At 46.9% G+C, this 26,194-nt stretch overlaps 5 protein-coding genes across 5 annotated transcripts; 1 reads left to right on the top strand and 4 right to left on the bottom strand.

The window, feature by feature from the left end:
- Positions 1-1,174: 1,174 nt before the first annotated feature.
- PtA15_18A220 (uncharacterized protein) lies at positions 1,175-3,067 on the bottom strand (the record flags this gene model as incomplete). Its single annotated transcript, XM_053164738.1, has 5 exons — positions 1,175-1,397; positions 1,496-1,655; positions 1,725-2,006; positions 2,096-2,209; positions 2,281-3,067. 5 exons carry the CDS (start codon positions 3,065-3,067, stop codon positions 1,175-1,177), a joined length of 1,566 nt encoding a protein of 521 aa, XP_053028717.1.
- Positions 3,068-4,889: 1,822 nt separating this feature from the next.
- On the bottom strand, positions 4,890-5,484 carry PtA15_18A219 (uncharacterized protein; the record flags this gene model as incomplete). Its single annotated transcript, XM_053164736.1, has 2 exons — positions 4,890-5,000; positions 5,107-5,484. The coding sequence occupies 2 exons, from the start codon at positions 5,482-5,484 to the stop codon at positions 4,890-4,892; spliced, it is 489 nt and encodes a 162-aa protein (XP_053028716.1).
- A 2,685-nt stretch (positions 5,485-8,169) lies between these two features.
- Positions 8,170-8,709, top strand: PtA15_18A218 (uncharacterized protein; the record flags this gene model as incomplete). Its single annotated transcript, XM_053164735.1, has 1 exon — positions 8,170-8,709. One exon carries the CDS (start codon positions 8,170-8,172, stop codon positions 8,707-8,709), a length of 540 nt encoding a protein of 179 aa, XP_053028715.1.
- A 73-nt stretch (positions 8,710-8,782) lies between these two features.
- Positions 8,783-9,721, bottom strand: PtA15_18A217 (uncharacterized protein; the record flags this gene model as incomplete). The annotated part of the gene is made up of 4 exons (XM_053164734.1): positions 8,783-8,800; positions 8,889-9,170; positions 9,243-9,587; positions 9,683-9,721. 4 exons carry the CDS (start codon positions 9,719-9,721, stop codon positions 8,783-8,785), a joined length of 684 nt encoding a protein of 227 aa, XP_053028714.1.
- A 13,329-nt stretch (positions 9,722-23,050) lies between these two features.
- On the bottom strand, positions 23,051-23,805 carry PtA15_18A216 (uncharacterized protein; the record flags this gene model as incomplete). Its single annotated transcript, XM_053164733.1, has 4 exons — positions 23,051-23,210; positions 23,301-23,408; positions 23,513-23,671; positions 23,771-23,805. 4 exons carry the CDS (start codon positions 23,803-23,805, stop codon positions 23,051-23,053), a joined length of 462 nt encoding a protein of 153 aa, XP_053028713.1.
- Positions 23,806-26,194: the final 2,389 nt, after the last annotated feature.

Raw genomic sequence — 26,194 nt, 5'->3', positions numbered from 1 at the left:
AGTTTCCTTGGGACGCGTCACTTCACAATACCCGCTAAGCGCGCATTGTCCCGTATGTACATATGTTGATCTCTAGCCCCCGGGGGCTAGCCCGAGCCCCGGTCGTCAGGGGTGGTGTACATAAGTTTTTTTTTTTCTCCCTAGAAGGGGAAGGTGTCTGTCTGCTCATACATGCCACCACAAAATTGGCCAGTAGTAGAAATGGCAGAGAGTGGGGAGACCATAAAAATGATCAGAGAGGCTATTAGCACTAAACCTATGGTTTTGCTCACAAAAGAAAGCTGGAAAAGACACTCACTTCATATTTGAGCTTGCGGCTGGGTTTTTGTTGGGGAGAGAGGATTTGATTCATCAATGGAGAGGAGAGCACTCTCAATATCTCCCAATAGGGGGGTTCATGTTTCTCCAAAAGCATAGGTGGGACTGAAGTTAGAAGCTTCCTTAGCTCAAGTTTCCACATGTCAACTGCTCACAGTTCACCCAGTTTTTTTTTTGCAGTGTCTGTTGATAAAGTTGCCTTTCTTTGTGTTTGAGGACACCTTTTTTTGTAAATGATTTTCAACAACACATCATCCATTGACCGGGTATCATGAGGGTAGTAGTCTAACACGAGCTAAGGGGGTTAATCTAGACAATACAGCAAAGGCAGTAAGAGTGAAAGTAATTAGGAGGAGTCTGAGAGGGTGAGTAAAGTGGCATCCGAGTAGGACCAGATCCTGATAGACGAGTCATCGGAGCAAGAGCCGAGGCCCTGCCTCCAGAAGTCCAAGCCGCAGACTTCCTTAGTATGGCCGGGGAGGATGACGGGTTCGGCGGGACGATTGGCGAGTCTGGCTGCATGGCCGTCATGGAAGACGTGTGTTTCGCCGGGCCGATGGTCGAGCTCTTCGTCGGACACCGTCGAAGAGGAGCGGGTGTCCCAGAGGAAGATCTCGCCCGTCGAGCTGCTGCAGCCCAGGTATTGGTTGTCACTGGATAGACTCAGCTTGAGATACAGAGAGGTGGCAATCATGTTCGGGTGCCTGAACGAGCTTAGTTGGCTGCTCGGCGGCCTCGATAGATGTAAGCCGTCGTGAGTCCGGATCCTGAGAAGATCATCCCTCCATCAGCCATCCGCACCCTCTCTTACTCCTCTGAAGACCGTCGAGATGGTTGGGGGAAAATGGAAGAAGTCTTACGTGCTGTCTGTGCCCAAAGAGTAGAGCCGGGCCCCGTCAGACGAGGCGACTAAGGAACTGATCCCATGCGGTCGTTGAGGGTTGTCGAATCCCAAAACATGCTCGTACTCCTCCTCTGAGAAGGCATGGCTGCTCTGTTCGATCGACTGGTCGATGGGTAGCGGATGAGCCTTCGAGGCAAACGGCGTCTTTTTCCGGACATCCCATAGCTTGACCACCCTACCAATTCAGAGAGGGAAAGAGTTTATTGGTTACTTTTGACTTTTCATGTCCCGATGTGAGGGTTGAAAATCATGAAACCTAGATGTTAAACAAACCCGTTGGCACTTCCGGCTGAGAACAGCTGATGATCGGCAATCCTGGACCACAGGACTGAGGAGACGGAAGGGAGATGTACTCCTTTCCTGCGTTTTCGGCCGGTGAATTTCTCGTCATGGGCATTCCTAATTGTAATTACCGGAGGATGAAACCGAGAGCCTAAGAATGCAGATAATATTTTTTTTCAGAGTGATGATCGCACGGAAGAGGGTGATTTGAGAAACTGACCATCGTCACTGGTCTGGGCGCCAGTGATCCTGAGATCCCAGATCTTGATGCTTCCGTCTCGACTGCCCGTGACGACGATGTTCTCATTGAACGAAGAGAACTCGACCGTCTTGACCGTGCCCGTATGGTCCTGTAAGCGGCTAAGCACATTACCCGTCTCAACGTCAAAGATTTCAGACACTTGGGCCCCCGAACCAGTCGCAAGCATCAGGTCTGAGGGCGAGAACGATAAGGCAAAAATCCCGTTCTGAAGACCTTGAAAAGTCGCAATCGGCATCAAATCTACCGAGGAGGAAAAAACGAAAAGTGAACAGGGTCTGATGTTAATTGCTGGGTGCTAATTGGTCTTGCGATCGAAATGAAAAACTTGCCTTCGATAGAGCCGGTTAGAGACGGGTTATATAAGGAGATAGTCCCCAGAGCACTCGCAGCTGCCATCAGCTCTCCAGGAGCAGGAGGTCTTCCGCTATCACCAGTCTTTGCCGCTAGAAATCCGTGGTCGCATGTCAGTGATGATATCGAAAGGAGAAAATGCGAGAACAAGAAGAAAACAAACCGTGATTGAAGCAAAGGCTGAAAGGGAATTCTTGACCGTTTTCGTATTCTGGGTTCCACATCTTGATAGTTTGAGTCTCGGGATCACTTCTCAGACTCTCCATTCGTTTCATTTTTCGAGGGTCGACATCGGGTCTCTTGTGAGCTAGTTCGAAATCCATCAAATCAAGAGACGGTTGAATGATCCTTGAGCGGTTCGGCCGGGGTAGATGGTCAACAGACGGGGAGGGTTCAGGCCAGCCAAAATCGGATGGAATGAATTGATAGATTTCCGCCGCAGGGAGTAATACACCCGTGTGCTGATCGAGGGGCGTCTTGACATCAACCTTCAGTCGTTTAGCCAGCCTTTCGTCGCTGTGGAAGAGTAGTGGAGCCAACCTCGGTCTTTGGTTGGGTTGGTGTTCGAGCTGGTCGTCCAAGGCGTCTTCCAGTTCCGCGCTCGGACCACCGAGAGGCGAGCTAGCACATCGGTTCAAGCATTCAGAAAGCGTGGCTTGACGATACGTCCTTGGGAACGAACGGGCGCTGTTGGAGCCTGTTCTGAGTCGATGTCTTGGGCGGGACGATTTGCGAGGGAGGACGAATGGTTCTTGCTCGGAGACTGGCGGGGTTGGATAGGCACCCAACGGACTGTTTTCGGCTTCTTGGTCGTTATCATCTTCGTCTAGTCTGTGATCTTCAATATCGCATTCTTCTTTGAAACGCCGTCCGTTGCTTGCCGTGGATGGGCCTGGGATCGGAGACGAGGGGGGGTTGGAATGGGATAGGTCTGACCAGAGATAGGACATCGGTGGTGAAATGTGCGGGTGGTGGAGGACTGGGGCGGCGGATCTTCCTGCAGACAAGGGCAGGTTGGGCGCGTCGCAGTTCTGTGACATCATCTCGCCGACGCGCTTGGATGAGTCCGTGACACTTCAACTCCCACAAAACCCCTCTCCACTGGGCTCCGCACCACTGTAGGACGCAGGGCGCCCTGGAAGAATCCCGGATTGCGTTCTCTCCTACCGTGCTGGCATCTAACCAGCATGGTCGTGGTTCTATGAAAAACAACCCACCCAATCCTTCCTGCAGGTTTGAGAGTCGCTTCCTCCCCGGCTGCTTGCTGCACTCTATACCCAGCGGCCGAAGAGGAATCCTCCTTAGTCCTCGGTCGGTCGGTACAGGCTCTACGTATACTCGGCGAAGAGGATTCCTCCTCGGCGAGTGGGCACTGTCCGTACCAAGTGGCCAAGAATGACCCCGCGTGGCAAGCAGATACAGCCGGACCGACTGGCTCATGAGGGGAAGTTCTCCTCGGCTGGGCGAATACAGACTGTACGCACTCGGCGAAAAATATTCTTTTTGGCCGATTGGCTGCTGTTTCCACCAACCAACCAGGGCTTACCGACCAGAGAGTTTCCCTCGGTCAGTGGGTACAGACAGTACCCACTCGGCAAAAGAAGAATCCTCCTCGGCCAGTCGGTACACTCTGTACCGATCAGACGAGGAGAAACGTACTCCCAGACTCGCAGGGGGATGCGAGTGGCCGACTCTCAAAATGAAAGCTTTCTCTCATCTTGGAAGGCGTAACACTGCTTCTTTCAGAAATTGGTTCAGTCACAATGGTGGATTGGTTAAGGAGCAAATGAGGTTTTAAAATTCAGGTTTTTATGTATTTGTCACCCGGAATCATGGTCACTGGCATTGGATAACAGATGATGAAGTTGGAGTTGTTGTGTATAACTTCAGAAATGACATTTCAGAAATACATTCTGACAGTGGCGGATTTCCCGCCGCGATCTACATACCCTGCAGTACCAGATCTGCAGCCCCAAAGAACAACGGTTTTCTGGCCGCAGATCTGGTTCTGCAGGGGGCTGCAGATCAATGGTGCGGGAAGTCCTCCATTGATGAATGGATGAAATAAAAGCATTGATTTCTCAAATTTTCACTCCAAAATCAAAATGTATATGCATCTACAGTTTGAAGAAGGATGAAAATGTTCGAATTCATCGGCAGAAATTTATATCCAAAAACGTCTTATAGCAAATGGATCCAGCTGGTGACGGTCTCGTGCATTAAGATACATTTGTACCACTTCTGTAAGGCTTTCGAATTCTGCCCACCCTTCAAAAAAGTCTTGGATCTGTTTGAGAATGGCATCTACTTTCTCAAACCAGTCTGCCACCTTAAAAACATAAACGTCCGCTTTCACGGTTTGTCTATAGAAAAACCCCCATGAATTCAATGTCTTGACCTTGGTAACAGTTTTGCGCCATTGCATCCTTGCAATTTGACTTTTTTCTGAACTGGTCAATGTTGAACGATCTGGCGGTGCTGAAGAAGAAGAAGTTTCAGATGTTGACATCATACCCTCCCCAGAGATCCTCGGGGAAATCACGGGTGAAGCTTGAAATTGAATCATGTTTACTGGTAATTCCGAACTCCCTTGTGCTGGGAGCCCAGACAAATTTGTGGAAGAGTGCTCGCAGTTTTTCCCCGGAAGCTGTACAAGAGTCGCATCCATCAGCGTACACGGCCCTTTCTGCTTTCTATCCAACAGATCGCCTTCAGAAATTTGGAATGGAGCTCCCGGTGAATTGTGAGAATAATTTGAACAATTAGAGGGTCCTACATCTGGATCTTGGATTGATTTGAGCTTTTCATCCCTACCGATTGGAGTTTTTGACTCGTTCCTCGATAGTTCTTCCTGGGTTGCTGTGATTGGTTTGGTTGATTTAGCTAGATTTGACCAAAAGGAAGTGATCTGTTCCTCAAGAGATGATTCTCTGGCTTGTGATGGGGAAGATTGATTCAAAAACTTAAGCCTGTGTCTATTCCGGCATACTTTTAACCAATGGCTCGCAGGAAGCTCCTTGGTGATTTTAGGAGGCCTTCGTGAGAATGGAATGGGAAATGGTGAACTCGGTTCCTCTTGTTTCTGTTCCATTGCATGGTTCTCAGGCACTTTGGCCATAGATTGCGGTGTGTTCGGATAATAATTCGAGCGAACGGAGGGTCCTACGTCGGAATCCTGAGGTGATTTGAACTTTTGATCCCTGCTGGCTTGGGACTGGTTTGATGGCTCCTTTTTCGAGAATTCGTCTTTGGGTCTTGTGAGTTTCGGGTTTAACTTCGCTTGCTTAGACCAAAAGGCCATCATTTCTTCAGCGGAATAAGATGATGCTTTTGGTTTCTGTGAAGCAGACGATCGGGCGAGCATCATCAGTTTATGTCGATTCTGGGTTACCTTCAACCAATGACTGTTTGTTGCCTCCTTCGAATTACTAGCAGATTTCGGAATTCTCGTTGGCAATGGGTTCATAGACATCATAATTTCTTTTTTTCTTCCCGAACTGAGCGGACTAGATGATATATCTGTGAGAGTTGGAGAGTGATCTCGCGTTGGAGGGCTTGTATGGCTGGATACGCCTTCTCTTGAAAGCGCTGCTGTCTGTCTAATTACTGGATTAGGTTCTATCTTGAGTGCTGAGGGTTTGGATGTAACTCTGGCGAGTACTGGCGGCCTCGCGGAGGCCGAGGATAACATAAGTCCCAAAATTAGGAAAAAACAGAAGAAGATGTTCCACTTAAGCAAGATTTCAATGTTCAAAGTCGTAGCCATTTTCCTGACGGAGAGTCGTGGTTCCACGCTCTTCAGAATTTTGGTAGATTAGTTCATCAGAGGTGGCAAACGTGGCGAGAGGAGGGAGGTGCTCATTTTGTAAGGGTTATTTGTCATTGCGAGTTTCACGAGAATAGCCATCATGATTACAAAACATGGAGCATGCGGACGGGTAAAATCACTAGCGTGCGTGTCAAGTTTTTGCGCAGTAACAAAAAAAGATATGTTGTATTTGATGCAGGGCCTTACTGACCATGATCAATGTCCCTGTGACAAAACAACCATACATTCTAGGCTGGCATCAGGAGGTTTCCTACTTGATGCAAACGTCGCCACGAGTCACAACTGCCATCATCGCAGTCGAGTGCTCCATTACCTCGAGAGAAAATGTTTCAGAATTTTGAAATTGCCTGGTGACAGTGAGGGCCAGCTGTACTACATAAATTGGGATCATAGTCTGATTATAAATATTGCATCATCCATTATTCATCTGTTAGCTGGCAGGGTTCTCAAAGTTAAAAACATAAAAACGTATCATATTTGTCAGATTGTGACAGAATCCACAACGGATTTCTTAAACTGTAAGCAAAAACCAAAACGGGCAAAGAACCCTGTCTGTTGTTCCAAACCAGACCGGTTGTGCTTACGCCTTGTGCTTGTTTTCCCTACCGTAGCTTTGGCTAGCGACGTACAACCTGGACTCATGGCAACCAGCCTGGTCCGGTGCAACCAATCAGCCATGAACCCTGAGCACGCTCAGTGAGAAGGTCCACCACTTGCTTCGGCAAAAAGAAACCCGTAAGCTTTTGTCTATAAAAGCCCCGCATACGGTGTGCCCATCAAATTAACTTCATCCTCATCTCCGCTTACCAAAACAAACAGCCTTTCACAAACTCGATCAGCTCTTCTTTTTGCCATCTTCCCAACAGCTTGTTTTTCCACTATCCGCTTATCTCATCGCACCTGCAGCCTTTCTTCACTTGTTTTTTTTTTTATCCTCCACGTTTGCACCGCGACGTCCTCGTCCCGCGTTGTCGATTATTCTCTTCTTTTTGTCCTCTCTTCACTGTTCTCTTGATCTTCTCCCAGTTCACACCTCCCTCAAACGTAACTCTCAGTGTCATAACCTCTGCTCTTAGGTAAGAGCCAAACTTGTCTATCTCCTTAGAACTCTCTTGTAGCGATTTGATAAACGGAACCTAATGAAAATAACTCTTAGCTTCTTGAATTCTCACAATATTGTGGCATACTGCCATAACACCTGTTTTGCAGGGAAAAATTTGACAGCGTGTTACAGTCCCTGAAAATAAAGCTTTATGTTGTCATGGCATATGTCGGTATGTTGTAACTTTCAGAACCCCCAATGTGATATTATAAAGGGGCTTGATTGATTGACTCCCAAAAATCATAATCCCAACTCCCAAAAGTAGCGGGTGCTGGGAAGACTGAATTTTGATTTCCTGATGTGGTCCCCAGGACCAAAATTTGGTATCCAGGCTGGTATTATAGAACAAAACGTGCTCGCAATCTCTCCCCATCCTTGATCTCAGAGGCACCCCCCATCTTGGGCGTTTTCCTCAATTTTTTCGTCACCTCCTGCACAGCTATCTTAAGTCGGCGAAGTAAAGCGTCATTATTATCTCCTCCACAACTATCTAAGTTCGTGTCGAAGTCGAGCGTCAGCCGCATCATTATCTCATCCACAACCGTCTAAGTTCGTGTCGAAGTCGAGCGTCAGCCCTCAGAGGTGTCCCTATCATCAGTGCGAATTTGTCTTAGGTCGGCGTACAGGTCGAACGTCAATTCTTACCTCCTCCGCAACTATCTTAGTTGGCGTCGAAGCTACCGTTAAACCTTATTAAGTTGGTATCAAATTACCTTTCCAGAGGCACTGATACTGCAATACCGTTCTGTACCTTTCTACAGGCACGTTCAATCCAGGATCATTTACGCTTGACTCGCAGATACATTACGCTTCTCGGTCGCAGATCGTTCACCCAGTTACCAATCTTACCTTGTTTTGAATTCAACATAATCACCGGCTCCGGTGAGCTTTAACCACGCTTGCACTTCCAGCGGATCATTCGCGCAACTGACCATATCACGCTCGTCACGCTTGAAGTTTAGGACAGATGTTTAGGACGGAGACTTTTTGGGAATAATTCCTTCCTTTTTCTTTTTTCAATCGAGAGTTCATTGCTACGAACGTCCCTCGTCAGTAAGCCATCTATCTACCAAGAGGATGCGTTGATGTAAACTGAATTTAGCCTTTGATATAGTTTAAACATGGTCGAAAAGAACGTTCAGACTCGAGCTGGAGTTGCTGCCAAGAGGAGTGATACTACTCGACGTGCCGAAGTTCCAGCGGCGGCAGGGATGGCCTCATCGACGCCTTCAACCGTCACTGGGCCTACGACTGCAGGAGTCGAAGAGGAATTCCTGTCAGGAGAAGAAGGTGACGAGGTCGTCTCTTTAGCAATCGACAAGTCATCAGCCGTTGCAGCCGGCACAGAAATTCAAAAAGCGCCGGGCGCATCCGATTTGGCGTCCATCATAGCCATCCCCAATTTTACTAAAGATCAAGTGACCACCATCGTATCTTCCACTAACTCCCCGCCCGTTGTCACCGTGGATGTGGAAGCGGAGAGGGCCCATATCTGGGAGAAGATTCAAGAAAGCCAGAAAGCTAGCGACTACATTCTCACCAAACATCTGATGACCACCTGGACATCAATGGACGAGAAGAAGGTACCGAAGCCGCCGCTTTTGAGAGCCGCTTCAGCGGCGCCAGTTTTGGCGACGGTAGATCAGCGAATGATATCATGATCCAGGTCCGTCGATACCGAGCAGGAACATGGTCTGGTCCATGTGAAAAAAGCAAGGCGGATGAATCGCTCTTTCAGATCGGGCTGGTTGTCTAGGTTTAACACCATCACAAATCGTTTGACGGATGTTTCGCGGCGAATGAGCATATCCCAGAGCGGCCGACAGGTGTCGCGGCCAACCTTCACTTCAAGTTCCTGGAAAGCCTCGTGGAGATTGCCAAGGTGTTGGCTGACTCTGGCCGAAGAAGAATCCTCAAGTAATCTCGAAAAAAACTCCTCGGGGTTTGCGTCGTAGGGATGGAGCCTTTTATAATAAGCATGAGCACGAGTTTCCGGGTCCTGGCCCGACTCATTGACTGCAGGCTTTAGAAATACTAACCCTGCCTCGGCGGATTGGGCATCGAGTGATTGAACGACTGTCACAGGTGGAACATTGTGGTTTTCGACAGCCAACTTTGGATACTGGTGAAAAAAAGCAAGGCGGATGAATCACTCTTTCAGATCGGGCTGTTTGTCTAGGTGTAACACCATCACAAATCGTTTGACGGATGTTTCGCAGCAAATGAGCATATCCCAGAGCGACCGACAGTTCGCGCGGCCAACCTTCAGTTCCTGGAAAGCCTCGTGGAGATCGTCAAGGTGTTGGCTGACTCTGGCCAAAGAAGAATCCTTAAGTAATCTCGAAAAAGACTCCTTGGGGTTTGCGTCGGAGGGATGGAGCCTCTTATAATAAGCATGAGCACGAGTTTTTGGGTCCTGGCCCGATTCATCGACTGTTGGCTCTAGAAATATTAACCCTGCCTCGGCAGATTGGGCGTCGAGTGATTGAACAACTATCGCAGGTGGAACGTTAGGGTTTTTGGCAGCCAACTTGGGATACTGGTGAAAGAAAGCAAGGCGGAGACATTGCAGGTTCAAAAAGGTTGGTTTGCTGAAGGATACACCACGGGCCAGCCCAAACACCTTTGAATCACACTGGGAAGCGTTCCAGGTGGTTCCACCCACAATTGCATGGGGGTATCGTGATCAGGCTGTCCCTATGATCGATTTAGGCATTCTAGAACCCATAGTTTCCAGGAATACCTGTGTGCAAGACGTGTGAGCAGTTGATATTTGGTCTTGGACTTCTTCAAGACGTCAGTTCGACGATTCCCAGGATTCGAATCAGCAACAGGGGTTGGGGGAAAAGGCCTAGAAACCAAGCAGAAAATCACAGGCAAGCTTAGGGTATGGTGGATTTCGATTTGTTCTGAATCAGGGACGGGGGAATTTTGAAAGATGAGAAGGCGAAGGTTGGAGGGAGGGAGCGGTAGCGGTGGGTTCGGCGGTGTATCTAGTATCATGTGTCGACGTTACTGAAGGCAGATACTACAAAGAAATTTCAAGGATCGTGTTAGCAACTTCTGAGCCAAGGATAGAATGGATAACGAGAATCGGTCTTGGGCCATTGAGGATGCGAGCAGGCTGCTCTGCTCTATCTCTCGACCCGGTGGTATAATCGAGGGTGGCTCACGCGCGGCGCGGGCCTCTGTCCTGCGCATACACCGGTCTCAAACTTAACGCAGTCCCTCCGAGGAGGTCGCGTGCAGCAAGCGGTGAATGTTGGCACAGGAGGAACTTGATTTTTTGCCAAATTCCCAAAATTTTCAGTAATCTGCCAGTCCCTCCCTCAACTTAGCAAATTCTTTCCTTTTTTTTTGACCAAATGAAAGATCTCCATGTTGCGGAGAGGACCACATTTTCAAAAAATTTATTATCCAATTTCTTCAACCTGTAATCGGAGCAGTAAATCATCCAACTCCCTTCTTAGGTGGAGGGTTGAGTAAATCTATAAAGTGCCCTTGGATAGGCTTGAATCCTTTTTTTACCTTCAAGGTTAGACAGATTGGTGACACATCATGTTCAGTTTTCTTAGCTAATCTTGCTTTGTACATTGACCTCATTCAACTGTCAGTACTTGAGTGTCTGAGTTTATGATCTCTCAGGTTTCCAGTGCATTCCTCAATCATTTTTGCCTTTGAAGCACCCAGACAAGTAAGAATGTAGGGCTGAAGGAATGGGGAAAGGATAGGAATGAAGCCATGCTTCTTAGGTATCATTTGATCCAACACACCATGCAGGAAACCTTTGAGGTGGGGGTTTAAACCTGATTCAAAAATGAAGACCTGGCATTGAGGCAGATTTTCTGTTCCTGCCACCCCAGCTTTCACCGCTTAGGTGTAAGTCCCTCCTGCGGAGGGCCCTTTGGGCCCCCCTTGGAGGGATATTCATAAGTCTGGGTCCCCACTTTCTGCCTGCATGGACTGTAGGGAACTTACTCTTGCTCAATCCCTTTCAAGAAAAATTTGACAGCGTGTTACAGTCCCTGAAAATAAAGCTTCATGTTGTCATGTCATATGTTGGTATGTTGTAACTTTCAGGACCCCCAATGTGATATTATAAAGGGGCTTGATTGATTGACTCCCAAAAATCATAATCCCAACTCCCAAAAGTAGCGGGTGCTGGGAAGACTGAATTTTGATTTCCTGATGTGGTCCCCAGGACCAAAATTTGGTATCCAGGCTTGTATTATAGAACAGAAGCCTGGCCTGCTGGGCTAGTGTAATAAAATAGAAACCTGAAATGATCTCTCTTCTGGTGATTCAATATAGCCACAAGGATGGAGACTAAACACCCCCAGCCAAAGATCTAATGATTGTACTGTAGCTTCTATCTGCCAGGCTAGGAATAGTTGGTGGAGAGGAAGAAAGTGGTCACTGCGTAGAATTGACAGGCCACTGCCGCTCCAAGATGATTCCCGGTTAAAGTTGGGTGATCTGGAGAACTCTGCTCTGCAGCTCCACCAATGTTGTAGGGCTCTGAGCGGGGTAAATAAAGTAAAGCATGTAAAATAGCAAAGCTCTGAAAACCTAAATTGTAACAATAAAACTCTGTCACATGAAGAAGATAACTCCACAAAACGCAAGAAACAACCATAAAGCAAGCACAACCGTAACACATATAAAGCAATTCCGCAATGTAAAACTCCACTCTGCAACTTTTGCAAAGTAAAAGAAGCACAACAGTCCACAAAGTAAGTAAAAACGGCAAAAGATAGTCTGTGGGGAGTATCCTTCTGAATCCTGCCTCGCCCACCATTGTTTATAGAGAAGAAGAAAGAGAACTAAAAGATATCCTCTGCCTGCCTCCCACCAACGGTGGGTAGTTACGTTACGTTGTGTTATCCGCGCTATTTGTGTAACGTAACTACCTCTGTTATCCACCGCGCCCCATTACATTACGAGTAACGGGCCTTTTAAGCGCCATATGGTTAGCGTAACGGGTCTTTTTCCGACGCCGTTCCGCTACGTTATTGCTTGGATAACGCAATAGCTAGCCCTCAAGGGCTGTTTTGGAGCTGAAATCAGCTCATTATCTGGCGCGCCGCGGGCCCCAATAATGTAACAAGCAGAAAAAAATGGTGCGAGCAGTGGCGCGATAACGTAGCGCACCACCGTTACAAGTAGCTGTAACGATAACGGCTTAAAAACTGTTACGTTACCTTTATTGGTAACGTAACTACCCACCGCTGCTCCCACGCACGCCATCCGCCAACTCCGTTCACATGTGCATACTTGTCATCCGCCAAGTGCTATACACGCGCACACACGTCATCCGCCAAGCTCCGCTCTCACACTAACTCCCGTCATCTCCACTGCTTGCCTTCAACCGCCGTCAAACTCCTCTTCCTAGCTTCCACGCCCCCTGTCTAGCCTATGATGTCAGTATCCCACACACCGCCTCCGCTCCAGCTACGCCCGCTGACATAGCTTGCTTTGGCTGCCACGGCTTCCCCCAATCACCACCTCTGCTAGTCAGTCCGCGCTGGCCTGCTCAGTTTGAGTCCAGTTCTGCCATCAAGCTCCGCGCGCCGCCGCCTTCAGTTGTGCGCTCCGTTCTGAGTTGTCTGCGCTCTGCAAAATCCGCACTCCGCACTGATTGATCCGTGGTCAATTTGACATGTGTTCCAGAATTGATGACCACACAGGCAGGCAATTAGAAAGAGAAAAGGTACATAGATATCACCAGGGGAGAATTTGACTAGAAAGTGCCATACTGTACCCTTTTTCTGTAACTGTGCTGGGTGCCTTTGGTAAAATTAGCGTAAGAAGCAACAAAGGGTAGTTACGTTACACGTAATGCTTAGATAATGTTAATGTAACAGAATTTTTGTTGTGATCTACATGTTTTGTGTAATGGTGGTGCAATTACTTTATCACACCACAGTATGGCCCTTCTTTTTATGTTTGTTACATTATTGGTTCACACAGGGCCCCTGATAACAAGCAAGTATTGAGGCTAAACCAGCCTTAAATGGTCTGTTATTGTGTTCGAAGAAGAGGCCCGTTATGTTACGCGCAGGGCTTAGAATTAGCCTGTTATTAGTAAAGTAAAAGGGAGCCCCGGGTAACAAGGGTAGTTATGTTACCCAAATTGTGTGGATAACACAATTTAACACAACTACCCTTTGCTGTAAGAAGTAATGAAAATTCTGGAACTAATCCACAAATGATCTGAAACTGAGCCTGGATTCATGCATAAATCATCCAGAATTCATGCAGAATTCAACTGGAACTCAACTGAGTCTGGAACGCAGTTGAAACCACTAAGACACAATGTTCACAATCAAATCATAATTCAATTTGAACTGTTTGTTGATTGAGATGAATTCTTGGGGTTCAATTCATATTATTTACATGCACATGAAGGTGGTCATTGTTCTCACTTTGCTAATTTAACCCTCATGTGCACGCGTGTAAGGTTGTTACAAATCACAGTTTGGGCCTCCTGCAGATCAACAACATGTACAGCCCTGTTAGAATGACGTGAAAGTCCCATCTGACTTGGGATATTTCCCTAAAAAAGGCCAGTATCATCTAGAATTGAGACAAAAATGATGAAAGTAGGGTGAAAATATGATTAAAGTCAAGCTCAAGTCAAGCTTGGAGGTGTGTGGTACCAGATTTCAGCTGAACATCCTGGCTTCTTAACACATATGAGCTTGGAAGTTTTTTTTTGCTTTTTTTTTTTTTTTTTTTTCCAATGTCTCTATGCACATGCATGTGAGCTGCTTTCCACTTTGCCAATGTCACCTTTGTGTCCGCGCGTACATTAGGATGACATATCACTGGAGGGCCCTTTCACAGCTCCATCACAAGTACAAAGAACCATTTCATTTTCCTAGACGGTGACCGGACCCGCAGGGGGAGGTCACCCAGGTCCAAGCACGCAAATGAGGACACCTGGACCGGACCAAAGGAGTCAGAACCCGCTGAGGAGTGATTAGGATTAAGACCGAGCCCATGCGCGCACCACGAGTCCCCTCATAATCCATCCCCCTGACTCCTCCTGCCCTTCCGGTGTTTCCCAGCTATCTTCTCTCTCCGCTACCTCTCCATCATAGTTCGTCACCTCGGTCTCTCCGTCACAGCTCACCACGCCGCGACTACAATTTTTCAATACCTCCCACCCACCCTGTGTTCCCCTGCAGAGAGAGGGGGGGGGGGGGGGGGGGGGGGGGGGGCAGGGGGTAGCTTGGGTGTAGCCCAAACCCCTTCTCCCCATTGGCTATAGCAGCCACTCCACATACATTCCTCTCTGCTTCAGGAGGAGAGTCACGGAGATACTTTGGTTCTCACCTGAGATACTCTTCCTTTACAAGAAGGCATCTTGCGGGTAGAAGTGATCCAGTAGGCTCTAGGCTCTCCGCTGAGACCCAGACACCGGCTCCTATGAAAACCTACCATCTGGTAGGGACCATAGAGGCCTACGGGACGACCGTAGTAACTGCGGCTGCAGCAAAGGTCGGCCCGGAAATGTGTGCAGAAGATGGATGATTGGAGACGGCTTGGACTGGTGTATTTATACCAGATATTAAATCACCTGGAGAGGAGGAGCAGTTGGCAAATGATAAAATATAGAGAAACTAAGTCCTCCCCCACCATAAAAAAGAACAATCTAGTAGCAAATTAGTATGAGATAAACATTACATCACACACACACCATTGTTCAAACTCTGCTCTCATGTGCACACACACCATCATGATCTTCTAAGCTCTGCTTTCACACCAAAAATCTGCATGCCTCCGCGGCTTGCTGTTGATTAATTTCCAACTTCTCTTACCCCTGTGACAATAAAAGCAAGATGTCACACAATCTTCAAGGTGCTTGGTTAGGTTTGAAGATCGCTCAACCGGTTGCTCTCAAGTCCGACTATCATACATTAGGTTTTGCTATTTCTAATGTATCGCTAGTCAACCTTGTTACTCCTTGTTTTGCTTTTCCTTCTTCCTTACACAACTCATCCTATCGTGTCACTCTAATACCTCGTTCAGGTATTAGTCTTTTCGCTTCTGCTCGCTCATCGGAGTCTTTGCTCTCCTCATTGCTCACCCGCTGTCAACTGGTGTTTCATAGGTTCGGTTCTAGTTTCTTTCTTTTATCTTTTCTTTACTCGATAAGCAATATACACAACTCATCCTATCGTGTCACTCTAATACCTTGTTCAGGTATTAGTCTTTTCGCTTCTGCTTGCTCATCGGAGTCTTTGCTCTCCTCATCGCTCACCCGCTGTCAACTGGTGTTTCATAGGTATTAGTCTTTTCGCTTCTGCTCGCTCATTGGAGTCTTTGCTCTCCTCATCGCTCACCCGCTGTCAACTGGTGTTTCATAGGTTATGAGCCCAGCTCATTGAGCAGAGGTCAGATACAGAGATTCACGACGAGGTGCTAAAAGTAGAATAGACTTCTATCCTGGCGGAACGTCCAAAACTTCCTGGAGACTTCCGGCTATATTCACCCAAAGCAACTCCTCGACCTGTTTCTTCAGACAATCCATCATCCAGTACTTCTTTTGAGCAAGAAGTAAAACCCAATATCAGATCTTCAGCTCCATCATTGTCATCCAAAAATTCAACTTCAACTTTTCATCCAGAAGATCTTGTTCCGGGCATCATGGCTGCTGAATCCTCTCTCTCTAGTGGATCCGGTCCAACAGGAATCAAACTGTGCACCGAGAAACTTAATCATTCTAACTTTACAACCTGGCGTTACGACATTCGATGCGCTCTAGGTTTCCTGGGTCTCGATAAATTTCTCAAGACTCACACTGCTGCCTTGATTTCTCGACCCAATTATTAACACAAAGTCAAACAAGTCACCAACTATATTCGACTCCATCTTTCTCGGGTTGAGGCCGTTCGTTTTGTTCCAAATCTGGACGTATATGATCCAGTCGCTTTATGGGATTCAATTCAAGACCACTACGCTGAAATTTCTATTGAAAATTCGGCCAATCTCATGGACAAGCTACATGATTTCACCTTTCCTGAAGACACCATGGCTGAAAACATCGATGAATTTCAAACAATTTTTCAGCTTATGATTGAAGTCAGTACTGAAGACTTCAACATTAAAAGTCTCAAACTTGTCTGGATCTTCTTTGTCCTTAAACGACTTCCTTTCTCTTACACCACTTTCCGCGCCTTTCAATTTTCAAGCATGAAGAAAGTTAACGGCATTCAACCTGATATCACTATGACTCAGTTCTTAACCGACTTGGAAACAGAACTCCGACGTCAACGTGAAGCCGCTGCTCAAGTGACTGCAGCAGCAACAGCTTTGGCTGTATATCAAAATCAGCAATCCTCAAAAGCCAAACCTTTGGCATTTCAAGGATTATCTCAAAAGAACAAATCCCGTCGACCTACTTGTCGATCTGGAGTTCACAATCCGGATACTTCGCATACCAAGGATGAATGCCATCAACTTCATCCGGATAAGGCCATAGCTTACCACCAAGCCGCAATAGATCGGGTCAACTCAAACACGAATGTTTCTAATCGAGCTCTTCTCAGCGTCAATTCCGGTGTTTCAGATGCTATTGACACTGGTGCTTCTGGACATTACCTTAAATATCGGGATTACTTCACAACATTCACTCCAATCGCTTCATCAGTTTACGGAGCAAACGGAGCCTCCATTCCGATTCTTGGCGTTGGATCTGCTGTTATTCATGTGTTGACCGGCCCAATCTCCATCACTGAGGCTTTCTTTGTGCCTGAGCTCTCGAACTCTTTGATTCCTCAATCTTACTATATTCGACAAGGTTATTCCATTATTTCTACTCTCAATGGATCTTCTTTTGAATGTCCACACAAAAATCATCTTTTATGTTCTGGATCTACCACCGACAATGTTTTACTCATCAAGATGAACACCCTCAAGGCTCTAAACGTATCCTCTAGTCCGTCTCAATCGGCTTTGGAACTTCATCGCGCTCTTGGACATCCAAGTCTACCCTACCTAAAGAAGGCTTTTCCAAATGTAGCCTTTGACACCATAGAATGTCCAGTCTGCAATGTCTCAAAGATGCACAGAACTCCATTTTCCGGTTCATTCCCATCAGTCTTCAAAACACTTGACTGCATACACATGGATTTGTGTGGTCCAATGACTCCCCCTTCTTGTGGCGGAAATCTCTATTTCCTAAAGATTGTCGATGGCTATAGCAAATTTTGCTTCATCTTTCCTTTGCGCCGTAAGTCCGACACGTTTTCAACATTTGTAAGTTTTCTTAATCAAGCTGAAACCTTCACTGGAAACAAACTCGTCTCCGTCGTTTCAGATAATGGGGGCGAATTTGTCAATTCAAGCTTCCAATCACTCTATGCAGAAAAGGGAATTCAACATCTCACTTCCGCTCCTTATACTCCTCAACAAAATCCCTTCTCCAAGCGAGGCAACAGGACCATGATCGAAAAAGCTCGTACACTTTTAGCCACTTCTGGTTTACCCTTGTCGTGGTGGGGCGAAGCAGTTTCCACCTCGGTCTATCTTGAAAATCGGTCGCCTGATAGTTCTTTAAAATTTCTTTTGCCTTATGAATTTTGGCATGGAAAGACTCCCGATTTATCACGACTTGTTCCTTTTGGTTGCTGTGCTGTGGTCTACTTAGAGAAAAACACTCGAGTATCAAAATTCTCGCCTTCCGGAACGGAAGCAATCTTCTTGGGTTATGACAAGCATCATCACACATACAAATTGTGGGTGCCGTCTAACTCTAAGATTGTTTTCTCGCATCACGTCAAATTCTCACCATCCTGTTTCCCTCTTCTAACTCCTTCTTCCTCCAGCTTTCTCTCAGATACCACATTATTTGACTTCGGAATCGATCAAAATTTAGATTCGGTTCCTTTCGATGCAACACATGTATCTGAAGTCACTTCGACAGAGACTTCTGAGCAATTGTCTCCGGTTGATCAACCTCGACTGCCGTCACCTCTGTCTTCCCCCACTCCCTTCCTTTCCGCTTCTCCGCCAATCTTGTCGCCTCCTCCATCTGGACAACCAACTTCTTCACCACCAAGCTTTACTCCAACAATCGCTGAAGTTGATTCCTCAGTCAATCCTGTACCCACCGTACCTACATCCTCAGTTAAAGGCTATACGTACGTTCCAGCTTTTGATGAAGCTCCTCAGACATCAATTCTTCCATTGACACTTCGAACATCATTGAGAATAAAACTCGTCGTCCACGAGCTCTTGTCATTATGCGACATCAAGCGAATCTTGTGGTTGGTGAACCAGCTTCGATCAAAGACCCAAAGACTTACGGTGAAATACTTGGTCGTTTGGATGAAGAGCATTGGTTAATGGCTGTAGAAGTTGAACTGAACAACATTATGCGCCATGAGGTCTGGGTAGTCGCTCCGCTTATTCCAGGCTGCAAACCTTTGGATACAACCTGGGTTTTCAAACGAAAGTTCGACGCCGATGGAGAACTGCTCAAATACAAAGCAAGACTCTGTGTACGTGGTTTCCAACAAATTGAGGGAATCGACTACGACGCAAATTTTGCTCCGACAGGACGACCTTCGACACTTCAAATAGTTCTTGGTCTTGGTGCTGTCTTCAACCTTCAAATCCATCAGATGGACGTGAAATGTGCGCGTCAATCCTTGTCTCTTTGTGCATCAAGACAAATCAAACTTCTGCTGCGTCTTCATTCACGTTGACAATTTGGTAATCGTTGGATCAGATGTTCAATTCTTCAAAAATAAAATCACTGCATGATTCGAGATGGAAGATCTAGGAGAATGCAAATGGGTCTTGGGCATGAGAGTCACTCGAAATCGTGCCAATCACACAATCACGCTTTCTCAAGACCGGTACATTCACGAGATCCTAGAAGAATTTGGAATGATGAACTGCCGACCAGTCACTTCTCCCCTTCCTACCAACGCTACCACTTGTCCGATTGATCCCTCGCCACCCGCCGCCTACTTCAACTACAGGAGAGCTGTGGGACTGCTAAACTATTTAGTTCAATGCACTCATCCAGATCTCGCATTCCCCTGTAGTTATCTTTCTCAGTACCTCAATAAGCCTTCAAAGACACATCAAAATCATTTTCTTCATGTTATGCGTTATCTTCAACACTCAAAAAACTTCGGCTTAAAATTAGGTGCTGTTTCCCCTTCCCCTTTGACTCTTCACGCCTACGCCGACGCTAGCTATGCCACAGCAGCACAAGCATACTCTTTCGCAGGTAGCGCTGTGCTTTATAACGGCCTTGTTGGTTGGCGTTGTCACAAGATGGATCTTGGCGCTCCGGCTTTGTCTACGACGGAGGCGGAATATCGTGCATGCTCAGAAACCGGTCAGGACATTCTTTGGGTTCAACAGCTACTCGACTCGCTTCGACCATTTCTTCAAATCCCTGCTAATCGCGTCACCATGTACTGCAACAATCAAGGCGCCGTCGCCTTACTTAAAAATACAGTGTATCAACAGCAAACTCGACATATTGGTGTTTGCTATCATTGTCTCCGTCATCATATTTCCAAGACAAAATCCTTCATTCTATCTTACATTCCGACCGGCAAAAACGTCACCGACTTTCTGACCAAGTCATTAACTCCCATCAAAATCAGAGCCGCTCTTCTCAACGTCTCTGTTGCTGACTGTTCCAATAACTCCTAGTATGACCTATCGAGCACGGGGGGCTGTGACGATAAAAGCAAGATGTCACACGATCTTCAAGGTGCTTGGTTAGGTTTGAAGATCGCTCAACCGGTTGCTCTCAAGTCCGACTATCATACATTAGGTTTCGCTATTTCTAATGTATTGCTAGTCAACCTTGTTACTCCTTGTTTCGCTTTTCCTTCTTCCTTACACAACTCATCCTATCGTGTCACTCTAATACCTTGTTCAGGTATTAGTCTTTTCGCTTCTGCTCGCTCATCGGAGTCTTTGCTCTCCTCATTGCTCACCCGCTGTCAACTGGTGTTTCATAGGTGTTAGTCTTTTTGCTTCTGCTCGCTCATCGGAGTCTTTGCTCTCCTCATCGCTCACCCGCTGTCAACTGGTGTTTCATAACCCCAAATTCTAAACCCCTGCCTAGCCTCTGTTGGTGAGATCCCACTTCCTGCCTGCGGCCTGTCTGGATTAATTATAGCCCTTAATTGAGCTTTGAATTTTGCACACCACAACTTTCCTACTTTCAATCTAGCATGCTAAACCATCCATGCTTTGAACTGTATGTGCTGTAGAAATGAAGGATGCTCCTGGTAAGAAATAAACCATTCTGCCTCTCTTCAAGAATGTGTATAGAGATGGCACTTGGGTACCTGGCACCCGCCAGCAGGTACCTGGAACACCCGCTCAGCCAGGTACCCGGAACACCCGCTCAGCACCCGCCGGTGGGTGCCGGGTGCGGGTGCAGGTGTTCAGTTTTTGGGCAGGAAAAAACGGGTACCTGCCCATCTTGGGGGGCCAGATGGATCGGAGGGATCTCTCCTTTTGAAGAGGTGGGAGGTGTACATACTACCTCAAGCGGAGCAATCCCTCCGCCCAGAGGTGTGTACACCTCCTTGACCCAAGGAGTCCCTCCTTTCAAAAAGCTTGTGCACCTCTTTGACCGGAGGGATCCCTCTGGTCAAGGAGGTACGTACACCCCTGGGACTCTGGGAGGAATCCCCGGGTCAGCGAGTATATTAATGACCGGGAGGATTCCCTCCCAGTCATCATTATAATTGATGGCTGGGAGGACTGCCTCCCGGTCATTGATATAATTGATGGCTGGGAGGACTTGCTCCCAGTCATCAATATAATTGATGGCTGGGAGGACTCCCTCCTGGTCATCAATGAGCTTGCTGACTGTGGGAATCCCTCCTGGTAAGCAAGTGTATGTATTGCTGACCGGGAGGCATTTCTCACTGGCAGTGAGTATATCAGAGCAGGTACCCGCCCCTGCACCCGGTACCCGCCAGCAGGTACCCAGTATACTCGCCAAGCAAACGCCGGCAGGTGCTGTTGGAATTTCACTCGTTCTCGCTCTTCCTCTTCTCAATCTTCTTTCTCCTCCTTGACACAAACATGTCACCTTTTCTTGTTTGTCTGTCATGCATGTGCTCTTTTTTTTTCTTCTCCTTCATTATGATTAAATCCGCGCCCACAAGTTAACCATATTGTATGTAGTCTACTTAAAACCGCTAGACTCCAAGAAATCAAAGCAATCAGCTCTGACCATCTGTTCCTGTGTGCGCACTTGAGCCCGCCCACTGTCTTATCTGCGAAGGCACATTAGCCCCTTCAAGTAAGTTTCATCGGTCCTTTTTCTCAGACTTTGTCTGCTATTGGCTAAGCCAATCTTTCTCCCGCCCGCTCCGCTTGCCTCCGGTTGAAAATCCTTCAGGTGCCGGGTGTCGGTGAGGGTGTTGAGAATTTGCAAAATTTCAGGCGGGTACCCGGGTGCGAGAGGCCATCTCTAAATGTGTACCAGGATAAGTGATGTGGTGTGCCAAATCTGTTTCAAATATAAAATTGCATAAAGTCTTGGTTCACTGTATGAGAAGGATGCATATTCTTGGATGTATTGTTGCACAATTAGATCATTTAACCCCTACTCACTCACTTGAACCACTAGGCTAGCTCCACTCAGTCAAAATTTATTTGGGATTAATCTTTTTTTGATAGAACATAATCAAATACTATAGAATTATATTTGGTAGTACATAGTATGTAATCAGGTACAAGTACATAGTTAGGGTTTAGTTTATACAGGTGCACACACGTGCCCCCTGAATGGTCACATGAAATTATCAGTCACATTTTGGATCACACAATGTCTCACTAGCTAAAATCCCTCAATGGAAGCTTCCATGCAGCAAAAATCCCTCACAGGAGAAGTCACACCAGCATAAATCACTCAACTGACTTCCCCACCGGCAAAAATCACTCACATTTTACTATATAAGGAGCATGTTTTCCCTCCTCAGTTTCAGCATGCCACTCAGGCAATCCTAACTAGAACACAGATCTCACTCAGAGTTACAAGCTAAATTCACATAAATTCACTAGCGTGATCTCAATCAAGTTTCCCATCAAGATCTTTCATACCTCAGAGGATATATAAGTAGTCAAGTAGCAAGCATCACCACTTTTTCCCTTAACAAGTAATAGGCAAGAAGGTAGGCTCCACTTCCCTGATTTTGATTTTTTTTATTCAGGTGCTCAGTTGTAGGTGCTACAGGATGTTGAAGTCAAAAAACAACAAAATGATGCACAAATCCTGTTCTTGTCAGGCCATAACTAGGACTCTCCTTGAATAGGCTTAGTTCAGCATTGGGGTGGGCACACATCCCACATGTGCATGGGATTGGGGGTATTGTGGGCATCCAGTGGCGCACACTTTCTCAAAATTGGTGCTGTCCAACCAGCAAGTCAACAAAGGGGTCAGGACCGCAGTGGATTACACCCCCCTCCCCCCCCCCACTTTGAAGTCTGCCAATTTCGATGGTCGGCGTGCTTTAAGCTAACAAAATACATTTTGAGTATCAAGGTTTAGCTAACTTAACCAAGTCTCTCTATTGGGGAGGGGGGGGGTTCCCAATTGGACATTTTAGGGCCTTTATGAACAATTTATTGAAAAATGAAGTTGCTGTGATTCTCAGGGGACTCCCAATCCTGCACATCTTGCCATATTTTTAAAAAGTTGTTGATAAATGCCTTAAAATTGACTCTAATTTGTTTATCCTATTGTAAACCCCCCCTATTGGAGGGGGGACACCTTCCCACAGGGACCCTCTGCGGAGGTCGCTTCACTCGTCCGAGGAGGGACTTAGCAAAGTTAGTGCCAAGTGGTGTAGTCTGAGTAAAAGTATCATACAAACAAAGGAAGCAGTATCTACTGGGGAGAGATTTTTTATGCCATCGATATCGTTTCAGTTTTGAGTAGAGCAGCACCTTCAGGTAGAAGGTGTTATTGTTTCATTCCGCCGAGAATCCCAACACTAAGCAGTCTCAATCGGCGATCAATTCACTGACGCTCCAGTCTTCATAGCTTCCATCGGGGAGAAAACGACGGACTATCAGGGGGATTTTGCGTTGACTAAGTTCTTTCATGGCGATCTCCAGCGGATCTGATTCACCGTCAAGAGGAACTAAGACTGGTGCATTCATACTAACGAGAAGGGGTCGAGCAAATAATCGGGGAAAAATCAGCTTGCTTCACCCAACAGAGCTGCCGGAATACGGAAGCTTAACACCGTACCTGATTTGGAGGGCTCGAGTGCCCAGTATTCGAGCTCGTTCGTATTTAGTCATATATGGTGTTGTCGTTCTAACCTTATTGGGTTGTCCAGCTAAAGCACCTTCTCCACTGAGATTCCAAAGAAAACATGATCAATCTATGTCAACATTGATGATTTCGACTTGCGATTCCGTAGAAAGGTCTATTTCGAGTGGGATGATTGATTCACGAACGGCATTCCACTGTGGACAACTCCCTGGGCATTTGCTGAATTTTCTCCGCCTTCGAGATGTCCGTTCACGTCTCCGTTCACGTCTTCTTCTAATTCCCGCCCGTCCTCGCCCCCGTAGTCCTCTTCTGATCCTACGAGATCATGAATTTCACCCATATCACTAGACGGTGCAAAGCCCAACCGGAAATCCCAAGCAATTTGAACTATCATCAGCCAATTTCATTTCGCGTGAACACGTGGAGAGAAACAGAAGACTTACCCGCCATTCCCGTAATCATCGCCGGCATCTGACATCCTTGCTGTTCCTGTTCTTGCTGTTCCTGTTCTGGTTCTGGATATTTGGATCCCGAATCGTTTTTTTTTTTGCCTTCCCCCTCCCCGAAAATGTTTGTCAGTGGTTACCCACCGAAGACCAGCGGGGAACGGTCGGTCTGTCTGCGGCGGGCGCCAGTGCGCACCCCGCTTGGTGGGTGCCCGCTTGAGCGCGCAGTGGCGCCCACGGGCCTCCACTGAAGTCAACACGGAGGGATGCGGATGTCAATCATGCGACCTGAACTTCGTCGAGCTTATCGAAGCCCGAACTTAACACAAGGACCTATGTAACCTCCAACCAGCCAGTGTTAGACTGGGCTTGCGCGTGCACGTGAGCCCAGTTGTGGACTGAGGCCCCAATTATAAACACTTTTTTGAGATATTTTTGAAAAGTTTTTGAAATGAACCAAAAAGTTTTTGAAAACAAAATGAAAACATTTTTTTTTTCAAAAATGCTTCAAACACACCTCCTGGGTGTATTTGAGTGCATCTGCAGTATTTTTGAAATTAAAAAGATTTCAAAAAAAGTTCAATTTCTTTTTTGGGCAAGTTCAAAAACTTTTCAAAAATATCTCAAAAAAGTGTTTATAATTGGGGCCTGAGGCCCCTTTTCAAAAACCTTTCAAAAATATCTCAAAAAAGTGTTTATAATTGGGGCCTGAAAATCCCTGCGAGATGTTGGAAATCCCCTCGATTGAAACCCGCTTCAATCACGCGCGAATCTGAGACTCTGACTGCCATTCCACACCGCGCCTACACTTCAAAGCTGGCACACACACTCCAAACCCCATTGCCACCTATCGCCACCAAGAAAACAACTCATCCAAAACAATCACATAACAACTTGAGGTTAAACTGTCGCGCGAGATTGTTTGAGTTGCTGTTAGCTGGTAAGTTTTTTTTTTTGGCGCCCATCAACCAACGTCATCTAATGCGACTTGTCGCCAATTGATATTCTCTTCGCTCTGACTAGCCTACTCATTGGGGTCCCATAGATCTTGCTCGGCTACCTCCATCCTCCAAGCCCCTCAGCGCCCTTCTTATTGCAAGTCATTGTGACATGCACCAACACCGCAACCGCTGCGCTTCGCTGATAAAAGCGCCAAAATAGCGAAGCGCAGCGGCCATCCGCTTTTCCTGGCGCCAAAAAGCGAAAGCGTCAGCGGCTAGACGCTGTTTTCAGCGTCAGCGAAGCGAAAATCCCGCTGCACGGATTTTCATTGTTAAATAGCGCAGCGATTTTATTCCGCTTTCGCTGCAAAATAGCGCAGCGAAAGCGGCACAGCGGCTGGGAGCGCTTTTCTTTGCTTTTAGCAGCTTTTCGCTGCAGAAAGCGGTTCTAGCACAGAGCGCTGCGGCGCTTTTGCCCGCTGAGCCGCTTTTTGCTGCAAATAGCGGTGAGAGCGGAGAAAAAAGATGCACAAAAACAAACCTCAACTGGTTTGTGGGCAGGATTATCAGAATTTCAGGTAAATTCACCGCTTTTCAGCGCTCAGCGCGCTTTCCAGCGAGTTTGCCGCTTTTCAGCGCATAGCGCAGCGATTTTGCGCTTTTTCAGCGGTTAGCGCAGCGGAAGACCCGCTGCGCGCCGCTGAAAAAGCGCGCTGAAATCTGTTTTTTTTTCCTCCCGTATCAATTAGCGAAAAGCGCAGCGGTTCACCCGCTGCCAAAAGCTTTAGCGAAGCGGGTCCAAAACCGCTGCGCTTTCGCTACTTTTCCCGCTGTGGCAGCGCAGCGGTTGCGGTGTTGCATGCACTACCTGAATTGACTGCTCGGACCAGTAGTTCTGATGAGTCCTCGGCCTGGTCTGTCCGAACAGTTCTCGGTTGTGGCCGTCCGATGAGATGTCAAACAGCCTTGTTCAAGCAGTCACCAGAATTGCCCATCGGCTCAGACAGGCAAGTCAGACCTCTTGTCGGGCGGCCATATCCAAGAACTGCTCGGACCGGCTCTTCCGAGCAGTTGAACTTTGCAATGATGGGTCAAGCTGTAACTCTTCACTCAAAACCACTGCCAGACAGCATTTCAAGGCTGGTGAAACACATCCTGAATGTGTGAAGTATTAGGAGTGGAACAAATGTCTGTTGTAGGTTGAATAGTGCTTTTTTGGTGAATCAACATGTCAAAACTTATCTTGGTCAGGGTAAGAATCAATGAAGATGTGAATGAGTAGGATAAGTTGATATCATTCCAACTCTTCTATTACCTGATTTTTTGATACAAAAATTGGAGGGCATCAATTCATACATACTTGAAGAATATCTAGAATTTTGATACTTGGCGCATGTCTAACTGAGAAGCTGTGGTATTGGCAATGGTGTGGAATATGTGTGTTGGGAGGACTAGATTCCATTCTAACTGATCAGGTTAG

This window comes from Puccinia triticina, chromosome 18A (assembly GCF_026914185.1).
Source record: "Puccinia triticina chromosome 18A, complete sequence".
Taxonomy (NCBI): domain Eukaryota; kingdom Fungi; phylum Basidiomycota; class Pucciniomycetes; order Pucciniales; family Pucciniaceae; genus Puccinia; species Puccinia triticina.
This window is presented reverse-complemented; position numbering and strand designations above follow the sequence as displayed.